The 13454-nt window shown below is 38.3% G+C and overlaps 1 protein-coding gene across 1 annotated transcript in view; it reads right to left on the bottom strand.

Moving 5' to 3' along the window:
* DOCK3 (dedicator of cytokinesis 3) overlaps positions 1-13454 on the bottom strand; it is a 460968-nt gene that overhangs the window by 169282 nt on the left and 278232 nt on the right. The window contains 2 exon segments of the mRNA XM_067568165.1: positions 4892-5039; positions 5930-5990. Coding sequence (XP_067424266.1) covers positions 4892-5039; positions 5930-5990 — 209 coding nt within the window.

The raw sequence follows: 13454 nt of genomic DNA, 5'->3' as shown, positions 1-13454 counted from the left end.
TAAGGGGCTGTTTAATTGCAGTGCTGTCACTGGAGGTGGGACAGAAACCTGAGCTCTGAGACCCTCTCCACTTGCAGGGTCCTAGAGCCGAGGCTGCAGCCTTTAGGCTGTTCTAACTCATGCTGAGGGGATCAGTCCATAATACACCAGGTCCAAAATTGGGGAGTCTAATGGTGGCTGAGAACACTGAGAATCTTCATGAAGACAAAGAGCAATGGCAAGCCTGAACTTCTTTTAGTATAAGAGGAAGAAAGGTGCAGCCCAACTGCCTCAGAGTGGGGAAAAGGTCAAGATTCAGAAACAGAACATTCTTCTGTTAAAAGGCTTGCAGGCTGTGTGCAACACTAGAACAAGGGAACATTCAATGAAATAAATGGTGGGAAATTCAAAACCAGTAAAAGGAAATACTATTTCACACAACATGTAGTTAAACGATGGAACTTATCGCTACACAAAGTTGGTGAGGCCAAGAAGCCAGCACAATTCAAAAAGCAATAAATATATATGAATATCAAGAACTTCCAGAGTTGTTGTTATTAATGAAAATATAACTTTTGAAGGGATATTTACCTTGCATTTAAGGGCTTAAGCCAATCACTAATTAATAGAAATCAGAATAAGATCTATATGTGGGACAGATTATTCCACATATGCCTGTTGCAGGGTTCTTAACTCTGGTTCTGACCAGTTGTAAACAGGATACTAGACTACATGGACTGCTTGACTAGATGGATTGCTGGAATACAGCAACTCTATGTCCCTGTGTGTGTTAAGCTAAATTTAAAAGACCTGGGGGGATGAGCCCAAAGAGCAATGATGGGAAACTACTCTCCTCTGCCAGTGGACCCCTCCCTTGTAGAATTCCACAAGTATCAATTTTACCTTTGGTCATATTCAACATCTACATGCAGTCACTAGCTGACTGGATCAGACAGCATGGATTCAAGTGCCTGCAAAATGCAGAAGACAGAAGTTATGCTGGTGGGCAAAAACAAGCACTTTGAAGAGTTTGTAGCCATGGGGCAATCTCTTTTTGTTGGACGCATGCATCTACAAATGGCAAATTCAGTCTGTAATTTATGCGTGCTCCTAGATTTTCCCCACGGGAGAAGATGAGACAGAGAACAAACCTCACATGACAGACGTTAGTCAAATAACTTAATGCATTACTTAAAGGACCACAAATATATAAGCAATATAAGAACCTATACAGAATAGAAGAGAACTTTAACTCTGAAAATCCTGGGTTTATAATGCTTGGTTTCAGTAAATTTACAACATCTCTGAAAATTTTTTTACCCTTAATTACCGATATGTACTTTCAACTTTAACTGTGTCTTAACATGGTTTTTGTCTGGGATAATAGTAACATTTTCCTTTTTAAAAAATTGGTATTCTCTCTCTGATTTTTCTGTACTGTGCTTTCAACTAGAACAACTTTGGAATTGGTGATTGTTGTCAGGGCAAGAGCTGCAGGACATTTGAAGGAAAGAAACCAAATTCTGAGCATGAAAGGTGGAAGGAGAAAAGTATTAAGTGTGAGCACTGGTGAAAGGGGAGGCACCAGAAAAGGCACAGAATAGTTTATAGGTCGTGTCTACAAACAAATCTATGCCTGTTTATTTAAACCAATATAGTTAAAAAGGTTTGTGAAACCAGTGCAAATCCCTGTGTGGACACACTTATTTCAATTTAATTGTGGCTTTCAATTTATTTCAGTCTAGTTAATCCTGTTCCTAATCAAGTTAAGATACACCAAAATCAAAGTGTCCACATAGACTTCTGCATCAGTTTAACTAAATCACTTTAAAACACACACTTTAAATTAAATCAGTGCAACTCAGTATGTACACAAACTAAGATCTAATAAAAACAACGAGAGTTCTGTAGCACTTTAAAGACTAACAAATTTTATATTGTTAGTCTTTAAAGTGCCACAGAACTCTCATTGTTTTTGCTGTATACAGACTAACACGGCTACCCCTCTGGAACTAAAATCTAATAGTTATTTTTCCCAATAGAAATAGATACATCCTTATACACAAATTCTGCTACATAAGTCTTAATAAATTAAAATGTGTGGGTTTAGAGGAAAAATATTAGTGAGCCAGTTTTTGCTTTCTCGTAAGAGCAGGGAGAGAGAAAAAATCAGCAAGGTTCCCAGGCATAAGGAACTGGATGGAAGGCAGCACAGATAAAAGTTGAAAAAGGAACCAAAGAAGGTGGTTAATCTTGCAGTTTGGATAGGGCAAATGATTTGGATGACAGCACAGAAGTAGGTGAGAGCTAAATTGTGCAAATCCTTGAAGATGAAAAGAAGGTGCTTGAATTTGATGTGCAAGGTCAGAGAAACCAATGAAAGTCTGAAGAGGAGATGAACACAGAGTGAAAGGAATAATGGATTACTTCTGCAGCTGCTTTCTGGACAGACTGAAAGGCTGTGAGCTGACAGAGTGGGGGAGAGAGAACAAAGCGGCAGAGATTAACGTATATGATGCATTAGATGTATAGGACCTGGGCAAAAGTCTTAATGTTAGTCATAGAAAGGAATGGACAGTTTTAATGACGTTATCAGAGGAAAGAGTCACTTGACAGAGTGTATTACAAGGCTTCTTTACAAGGCCAAGATTCATAAACCATAAGAGCAAAAAATCATTGTTTGAGATATAACTGGAACCCTAGTAGTTTATTATATATCCTTCTAATTAGATATTCATATTGTTACTCTTTCACAGTTTATCATGTATACTACATGACCCAGCATAAATTAAGAAAGAAACAATTCCTTCTCATGTATCTTTCATCCAGCTAATTTTAGTAAACAGATATCCAACCTTCCCTCCTCTCCTTCTAATCATGTGAACTCTCCCGTTTTTTTTTTTTCAACTCCCTTTCCTTCATAAAATGCAGCTCTTCTAAAAGTTGTTGAACTGTTATTCCCTTTTATCAGAACTCAGAAACACTTATAACTTCCTTACTTCAAGATTTCCCTGGATTCTCAGAAAGTCAATGTAAGTGCCTGACTGTTGTGTTAAAATATGTTCTTCATTAGAATGCTGGTTAGGATTTTTAGGCAGATCATTTTGTCAAGGAAAATGTTTCTTTTGGGGGAACACTGACTCTTCTCTCTGATACTGCACAGTAAGCACTGTAACAGTGACACTTAAACCTCTGACCCAACACAATATCCATCCATCATTTCTCCTACAGCTAGTTTTAACAGAGCCCTTCAACAATGGTCAAATGCATGGTATAGCTTGTACAGACTGATAATACATGTGGATTTAAATCCCACAGAGAATTGCAGACCTGCAAGCAAATCACTTTGAAAATAATCTGAATTTACAGCCATAAATCCCAAACTAAAGATATATTTTAATCTCTATTAATGCTCCTGAACAACAAAGCATCTTCAACCTTGAAAATTTGAGTTTTTTACTTTATTAAATTAAAAGCATTTCAGACTGTAAACCTGTGAAAGCAACAGCTAAAATACGAATCCTTATTATTGCAAAATATATCAGGGGCGAAAGAACAGATCACAGCTGCTTTTAAGGCAATTACACCTGCCAGCATGTTTTCAAAAAATCTGTCACTCAAACACCAGTATGAAACAGAATCTGAATATTGATGGGAATGTGCAGATAGAAGAAAATCTTGAGTCAGGTACGTGTGGGTATTTATTCACTAGTCTTTCAAAGAATGGAGGTAGACTACTAGTGGATCTCCAGTGCACAGTGATAGTCTATGAACTATCCCAGCACACTGAGGAAATAACTGCCAATGTTCTCTATTTAATTAACCATCAGAAATCGATATTGATCCAATAAAGCAGCCAGCCTCTGTGAGCAGTTGTGAATGGAAGCCAAACAGACAATTGCAGTGTAGTCTGGAAAATCAGGCAGATTTATTTTAAGCAGGTCAAAGGTAAATGATGCCACTGAGGCTAAAGTTAGAAGTGAACTGCACATTCAGGTTTAAGTGGAAACAAGACTTCAATATACAAACACGACTGAGCAATAAAAATATGCTTGAATTTTTTATGCTTTTCCATCAGCAAAGTCTTCACTTGTACTATGAATGACAGTCGACATTTCAGTCGTCAACCCAGAGATTCCCTGTCTTTATTTTATTTATATGTGATAGACTGGTGTATGGTCTCCATGGAAGCCCTCAGAACCCTTTATGGCATGGCATGACATGGCAGTATCTCCTTTATGAATTCTCCTATAGCTGTTCTTTAAGCTTTTAAAAGTTAAATGTAGTAGCACTGAGAGTGGCATTAGTAAGAAACAGGGAGAAGGACAGTTTATGAATTCTCCACAGTGTTGTATATTCAAGGAATATTCCAAAATGTATCTTCCTATCATGCAACCTAGATGAAATATCCTATCTTTAAGATGGAGCTGCATATAGTTTTAGTACATCTCCTACATTCTCACTAGCTATCTTGCAACTGTAAGAAAAAGAAAGGGCAAGTAGAAACTTCCCTGCCTATGCTCTCTCTCCTCCACCCCTAAACTTGCTTCCCTATGAAAAGGAACATTTGAAAAGTGGGCTGCAAGGGTTATTCTTTAAAGAGCTCAGCATTAGCATCAGCCAGCTAAGTAAAATGGATTAGAAGGCTAGAGAATTCATCAACATAAGCAGCACACACTTGCACATTTCTGCAAGAGATTTATTTAGGTTACTTGTTTGCAACCTTGAGAGCAGGTCATGCTAACCAGTCAGGGAGAGGAACTCTCAAAAAATTACAAGTCCTTTACATGGCCATTTATAGTTCAGTGCTGAATCTCTGATTTGCGGCACATGTGTATTCATGTAGTATTAAGACACTTGACCTATACTAATTGCTCATGCAATTTCTTTCTCCCTTTGGTGAATTACTCACGTGTAAACTTTGAGAACAAAATCTTTTTCTTCCTTTAATTCAGAGATTGATTGAAGTACATCCATGATGCTCAATACTGCACAGCCATAGGGGCGACGATAATGTAGGTGGGAGGGACCCTTTTTTGAATCATTTAGCAGCATGCGACCTGAAACAGATAGCTTAATTAGAAATTAAAATACAGCTGCTCTCTCTGTTCCTATCTTTCTGTTGTCTCTATGTGGACGTGTATACATACATACAGTAAAAAGTACAATACAGAGCTTTCCATGTACTGTACAGGTATTCTAGACTGTCTATGTCCATCTTTTCATATTCTTACATGTATGAATTATTCTGCCAATTGTTACATAGAATCCTTTACCCTAGGACATCTCAGAAGACTGCCTATTATTCTGATCAAATTATTGTCTCATTAAGATATGAGATTTTTTTAAACAGGCTGAAAAATATTGAAATGAAATAGTGTAGTTAACACAAATTCAAGAAATATTTATCTGGCATCTTCTCAATTAAAACACCAAAATCTATACACCTCTGTACGTGCTAAATGCATCCCCATTAAGCAGGTTTTTTGCTAATAGTGTGTATCAAACACCTGCCATTGTCATTTACTGCCATTGGGCATACAACAGAAAAAGAATTCCCTGTATTTATCCAGCTGCAAATGATTTACAATTCTGAATGACCAAGTACCACACCAAAAAGAGAGCTTTATCTCCCCCTTCCCCAAGTCTTGTGTTCAAGGTTTAGAATGGTGCATGATAAACCTGATGTAATCTCTTTCCAAATGGGTATTTCCCCTAATCCTATGTTCCACATCAAGAAAATCACTGCTTAGAAATTCCTAAATTGTTTTAACACTTATATATAATATCACAATTTGAACTTCTGTTTCTACAAAGAGGTAGGGTCTGTGATGGAGCTTAATAACTGGTTAAATTCATCACAGTGTCTCTTCAGTACAAGGTATGTTTTTAAAATGCTTTTCATTTTGATTTAATACTAAAAGTATTTATTTAGCAAACCAGACTGTACCTATTCGAATTACATGCGCAACTATGTACAAGTCTCTCTTCATGTCCTTGCTGCTGAGATCCTGACAAATTGGAAAAAATATAGAAGTTAAAACACATAACACAATACACTTTTGACCTTAGAGCAGGTCCGCAAAACTACTTGCACAAACATACCCCACAACAAATAATAAATAGTAATATTTTTCACTTATTTAACTCCTTCCATTTTTAAATCTGTTTTACAAAGGTGGGAAAGCTATGTATGAAGAAAAATAAGGCACAGACAGGTTACGTTTTGGCTAGCAGAGTTCTACAAAAGAAAAACAAAAACCAACTGTCTACATTGGTGAGAGGGGAATGCTGTCAACACTCATTTTCAAACATGTATTTAATCCTTTAATCCCAACTCACCACTACTTGAGATGAAATCAATGAGCTGCAGTACTCCACAATATCAGGAAATTAGACAGCTGTGTTGCACTGTCCCACATGGCCTATTGGCCACTTGCCATTTGTGGGGGAACTATGTGGAGTCACATCCACACATTCACAAGACATTATGCCTTGGTCAAAGACGATTCCTCCATTGAGACATCATTTGGGGCAGTAGTTTTATAAGCAGCCATACCATCTGCATCCTCGCAGTTTCTGATTACTGCTTGTTACCCACCCACAGTGAAATACACATAGAAACCAGCACTTGAAGAAGAAAGGGAAGTTACTTACCTCGTAACTGGAGCTCTCTGAGATGTGTGGCCCTATCTATTCCACTACCCACCCTCTCTCCCCTCTGCTTCGGATCATAACTGCATTCACGATAGAGAAGGAACTGGAGCGATGGTCAGTCCACCCCACCCCTTCCACTCTCGATACAGAGCATGAGGAAGGCAGTGGCACAGGAGCGAATCAACGGACACTGCTTGCAAGAATTTGCTGTCTCAGGCACATGGAGCACATGCATACCCACAGTGGAATACGCACAGAGACCAAAGAAGAGAAAAGTGTCTAAGAGCCATTTAAATGGTTGTCAGCCATGGAATATTTAGACAATTATAAGATTTTGATTCTGTTATTATATTAAATACAAAAATGTCATAGTAATACTAAAAGGAAAAATAGATACCTATAAACAGATACTAAATGAAGTTGCAATTTAACTCATGCTTATTGTTCTCACTTCACTGGATAACCCAAGATAAAAAACATCCATTCTAAAATCACTAGACATAAGATGAGAATAGTATGTTGTAGCAGGCTCAGTTCAGAATTTAACAGCTAGGAGGGCTTATGTCTGACCCTTAATGTTAATATAATAGCTGTGGAATCAATTTTTAATGTTTTCTTTCCCTTCAATTAAACAGTGACCTCCCTTCCTAGTGATGATGGCATACTCTAAGACATTTGAGTAAGAGAAGGTTACAGCATTGTTAGGTTTGTTTATACAATAACAAGGCTTCTACTACTAAGTTTTGTAAAATATGATAAAAAACCTTTTTTTCTCAGTAGCCAATTTTCATAATGAAATCACTCAAGTCAAATGTCACTAAAACCATTGTGAAAAGAAAAAAAAAATAAAATTTTTAGTAAAGGTAAAGGTTGAAAAATTCTGAAACTGGAAATTCTGGTTTTGCCATTCTACGACTTAAAATCAATTTAGAGAATTAAAAAAGTTCTTTTTGTTGGAAAAGAAAATATGAATTCTACCTATTACCTTGCATGGCAGATTTCTGTACTATGTAATTTGAGAAAGAAAAATCTCAAAAATTGATATTTTAAATAGCAATGAAGACAGACAATGAAATATAGAAGTACAGCTAAAATAAATGCATATGAATAACTACACTTTTAACTACAGCAAAGATCATATTTGCAGTACAGTGAATGACAAATAGGAGTAAAGAGATTTTATAAGCAAAGTTCTAGGAGAAAAATTCTGCTCTTTAAATATGTGGTCAGACTTGCTGAGTGGGGATAGAGAGGGGAGGGGAAGATACCAACCAGAGCTGTATTTCCAGCATTAGAGCTATACTGCTAGCACATGGCAGGATGGCTCAAGAGGTGCAATGAACTCATGGAGATATCTTACTACTCATTTCTTTGAAAAGAAATAGTGCATTTCCCTTGCTAGTGCATGCTGCTTATTGCAAATATCATGCTGGGTCCTGGACATGCCTATTACTTTAAAGGCAAGCAGGGACCATCACAATTATCTAGTCTGCACATTGCAGGCCACAGAACCTCATCCACCCACTCCTGTAATAGGCCCATAATCTCTGGCTGAGTTACTCAAGTCCCCAAATCTTGATTTAAAGACTTAAAATTACAAAGAATCCACCATTTACTCTGGTTTAAACCAGCAAGTGACACACGCCCTGCAGAGGAAGATAAAAATCTCCCAGCATCTCTGCCAATCTGTCCTGGGGGAAATCCTTTCCGATTCCAAATATGGTGATCTGTGAGACCCATCAGCCAGATATCTGGGATAGAATTCTTTGTAGTAACTCAGAGCCCTCACCATCTGGTGTCCCATCTCCAGCCACATTTGCTATTAGTAGTCATAGTTGGGCCATATGCCATTTTAGGCCATCTGATCATACCATCCCCTCCATAAACGTATCAAGCTTAGTCTTAAAACAAGTTAGGTTTTTTCCCCCACTACTCCCCTTGGAAAGCTGCACCAGAACTTCACTCCTCTGATGCTTAGAAATCTTTGTCTAAATTCAAGCCTAAATTTATTGATGGCCAATTTATATCTTTTTTTTAAAACCAAAATCGGCATTTAACTTACTCTTTTCCCGCCCTGGAGTTTATCCCTCTGATATATTTGTAGAGAGCAACCATATATCCCCTCAGCCTTCATTTTGTTAAGATAAACAAGCCAAGCTCCTTAAGACTCGTCTTGTAAGATAGTGTCTCCATTCCTCTGATCACCCTAGTAGCCCTTCTCTGCATCTGTTCTAGTTTGAAATCCTCTCAAACATAGGAGACCAGAATTGCACAAATTATTCCAGATGAGGTCTCACCGGTGTCTTGTATCAAGGTAATAACACTTCCCTATCTCTACTGGAAATATCTCGCCTGATGCATCGTAGGACTACATAAGCCTTTTTCAGAGCCACATCCACTGGCAGCTCATAGTTGTCCTGTATTCGACCAATATACAGAGGTCTTTCTCCTCCTCTCTTGTTTCCAACTGCAGCATCCCCAGCTTATAGCAAAAGGTCTTATTGTTAGTCCCTAAATTCATAGCTTTGCACTTTGCGCTACTAAATTTCATCCAATTTCTATTCCTCCAGTTTTCAAAGCTGTCCAGATCTTCTTGTATGATATTCCGGTCCTCTTTTGTATTGGCAGTACTTTCCAACTTTGGATCATCTGTAAATTTTATTAGCACACTCCCACTTTTAGTGCCAACATCATAATGAAAATGACCGATCACTGAGGAACTCTGCTAGTAATCTCCCTCCAGGTTAATATTTCATGTTTCAGTATGATCCACTGTATTCTCCCCTTTAACCAGCTCCTTACCGACTTTTAGATTCTCATATTAATCCCCTTCTTCTCCAACAATTTGCCATGTGGCACGGTATCAAATGCTTTACTGAAAAGCTTTGTCTAGAAAATCAGTTACCTTCTGAAAGAAAGAGATCAGGTTGGTATAACGCAATCTAGCTTTTGTAAAACCATGTTCTATTTTATCCCAATCACTGTATACCTCTATGTCCTTAATTACTCTCTCTCTCAAAATTTGTTATAAAACCTTGTATACAACTGAGGTCAAAGGAATAGGCCTATACTTTCCTGGATGACCTTTTTCCTTTCTTAAATATAGGTACTATATTTGCAATTCTCCAGTCATAGGGTATGATCACTGAGTTTACGGATTCATTCAAAAGCCTTGCTATTGGGATTGCAAATTTCATGTGCCAGTTCCTTTAATATTCTTGGATGGAGATTATCTGGGCACCCCAATTTGGTCCCATCAAGGTGTTTGAGTTCAGCTTCCACCTCAGATATGGTCATTTCTATTTCCATATCCTCATTCTCATTAGCCATTGTTCCCAAGATCCTCATTACTCCTATTAAAAGTATTTGTTTAGGTGTTGGGCCATACCTAGATTATCTTTAATCTTCATCCTATCATCAGTGCTTAGTGGTCCCACTTTTTCTTTCCTTATTTTCTTTTTAGTTATATGACTAAATAACCTTTCATTATTGGTTTAAATTTCCTTTGCAAGTCCAACTCTGCTTGGCTTTTGGTAGTTCTCACTTTTTCCCTACACTTTCTGAACTTCAAGAGGCAACTTTCCTTACTGATCGATGCCTTCCTTCCATCCCTTGTAGGCTTTCTGCTTCCTCTCAATAACCTATCTGAGATGCTTGTTCATCCAGTTTGGTCTGCAACCCTTCCCTATGAAGTTTTTTCCCCTTGCTTGGGATGCAGGATTCAGATAGTTTCTGAAACTCTGACCTAAAGTAATTTTATGCCTCCTTCACATTTAAATCTTGAGTTCTTCAGACTGGTCCACTTCCCTAACTAATTCTGTTAACTATTTAAAGTTTGCCCTTTTAAAATCAAGGTCCCTAGTTGCAGATTTATTTTTATTTACCCTTCCCATGTGGTTTAAACTGAATGAACCCAAACTAAGGTTGTCCTCTACAGCCAGTTCTTCTATGAGGTCTTTACTACTTACCAATACTAAATCTAAAATGGCATAATTTCTTGTAGGCTAGGTGACTGTTTGGTGAAGAAAACTGTTGGCTATCACATCCATGGATATCTGGGCCTTACCATTATTAGTTGCACTTTATCCTCCAATCTATATCTGAGAAATAAAAGTCTCCCATAATCACAAAATTCTTAGTAGTATTTATTTAATTAAAATATTAATGAGGTCTCTATCCATATTCAAATCAGATTCTGGGGGGTCTATACCAGACCACAAGCTCTATCCCAGTGGAACCTCTGTTACCTTTCTTCCCCAAAGTGATTCTGACCCAAACAGACTCTCATTTTTACCATATAATTATAAAATAAATCAATTAGAATATAAATATTGTACATACATATCAGTGTATAGTATATAGAGTATAAACAAGTCATTGTGTAAGAAATTTTAGTTTGTACTGACTTTGCTAGTGCTTTTGATGAAGCCTATTGTAAAATTAGGCAAATATCTAGATGAGTTGATGTACCCACTGGAAGACCTCTGCATACCCCCAGAGGTATGTGTATCCCTCATTGAGAACCATTGCTCAAATTTGACAGTAAAAAGTTAACATTACTTTTGTTTAGGTTTTACATATAAGAGGATTTTCCCTATACCTAATTAAAGTTCCCTGAGCAGGTACTGTAATAGCTACTGCTGTACATGTACGTTACTTTGAGAAGTAGTATTTATATTTTTATTATGACAAATTAATGTATAGAGTGGACTATTTTTCAAGGGAAATTGTTAAAATACTGGGGAAGAAAGGAGAAACACGTTGTACCCTCTTCAATGCCACAGTAGATACTAAAAACATGAATACAGCCCCAGGTGCTGGAGGTCACAGTCAGAAGGCATAGGACCTCATTGCAGATGGCCCTGAGATCTGCCAGGTTTGAGGGTGGCTTTTTGCAAGGGGAGAAAATACTGCCCCACGCTTGACTGCAGAATGCAAGACTATCTATGCGGAAATCCACACAGAGATTTCCTGATAAAAAGTCCCCTCTTCTAGCTTTTAATATAGGAGACAATCTGAACCAATTATTTATTTGTGTCCCATAGAACTTAAGTGATTTGTTGAGCTGTGCTCTCAATATTGCTTCTGTAGTGGGTGTAAACTATTCCTCTCACAGTGCTGACATTTTCAAGCGATGTTTGTTGACAGACAAATGTAGTAAACCAAAAGACAATGATAATTTCATGCTTCATTGGAAACATTGGCTGGGAGTGGGGTGGGGGGAGGGAATAGCTAAATGGAAAACAACAAATTGGCATGAAAAAGAATGGTTATTTACTTTACAATAACTGAGGTTCTTCCAGATGTTGTCATCCCTGAAAATCCCTCTGTGTGATCGATAAGCAGTGCCCCAATTGGAAGGAGGTATTAGTATTAAGGAGTCCTAACTGCCACTACCTAAATAGTGACTTTAACACTGCCCAATCAAATTTGTCATCTGATCTTGAGGCCAAGTCAAGGGCATAGTACTGAACCAAAGTAAGGAAATTAGTTCACATAGCTACCTTGCAAATTTCAGATATGGGGATGTTTCTGAAGCATGGAGAGGATGCAGCTTGCACTTTAGTGAAGTGAGTTTTAATATTTGGAGGAAGAGGTGTACCAATCCGATGACAGCAGATTGAAATACAGTGCATAATCTATTTTGGTATCTTCTAGGAGGAGATGGCTTGACCCCTCAGAGCATCAGAGATGGTACAAAAACTTGGATGAAGTCAAGTTATGGACATGATGTCAATAAAAAAAATAAACCCCCAAAGCTCTTCATCTACCAGGAATTTGCAACAACCTAGCAAACCTCCTAAACTGACAATCCAGAGCTCATTTGTGGTTGGTGATGGACTGTCTGCTTAGGAAGTCTGCTTTCATGTTGCTGATTCCGGGTAGATGAAGAGCTTTTGTAGGTCATTTTGTGTTACTGACACGATGACCATAACTTGATTGATTCCTGAAAGAGTGCTAAGTGGGCACCTCCTTGCTTGTTTATACAGTACACTGCAGATGTATTGTCTTTGAGAATCTAAACAGCGGAATTCTGTAGAATAGGTTGGAATGCTATGCAAGCTAATCTGATTACTTTTAGTTCTAGAACATATATATATATATTTTGTGACAAAGCTCTTCCTCTACCTTGGTGAGTCCAGCACTTCCTTCTAGCGGTAGGTCAAGGAACTGCTTCATCCCTTAGCATTCTTCCACCCTCTAGTTGTGGGAGAGGGTAATACAGCTCTCTAAGATGGCCGCTCCCTCCAGGGTCCCGGTCCTGTCTCTGGTTCTCACAGGCCCTTGCCTCTTTGCTGGGGCTCTTGCCCCTCCAGTGAATGGCAGGTAGGAGGTGGGAAGGAGGGCCTGGTCCCACCCTCGACTCCGGGCCCCAACCCAGGGACCCTACAAGTAGCAGCCTCGTGTTGTGGCTTCAGGAAAGCTGCTACAGGTACTTCCTTTGGGCTGGATGGATAGCAATATGGAAGTATGTGTCTTGTAGCTGGAGAGACATGAACAAGTCTTGAGCCTGAAGAAGAAATGATGATCCAAGTAAGCTTTACCATCTTGAATCTGAGATGGTGTATAGATTTGTTCAATCTACTCAGGTCTAGGATAGGATAAAGATCCCCTTTTTGCTTCAGGACAAAGAATTATAAGGAGTAGAAACCTCTTCCCCTGTACTCCAGAGGTACCAAGTTATGGCTGCTAAGCAAAGTAGAAAAGACACTATTTCCTCTAGCTGATTTTCATGAGAAAGGTCCCGGGAGAATGATGGGGAAAGGAGAATAGGTAAGGGGGAAGGACTGAAATTGGATGGAATAGTCATGAGACAA

Source organism: Emydura macquarii, unplaced genomic scaffold, assembly GCF_026122565.2.
Source record: "Emydura macquarii macquarii isolate MOO-44397 ecotype Brisbane River unplaced genomic scaffold, CSIRO-AGI_Emac_v2 contig_2846, whole genome shotgun sequence".
NCBI lineage: Eukaryota > Metazoa > Chordata > Testudines > Chelidae > Emydura > Emydura macquarii.
This window is presented reverse-complemented; position numbering and strand designations above follow the sequence as displayed.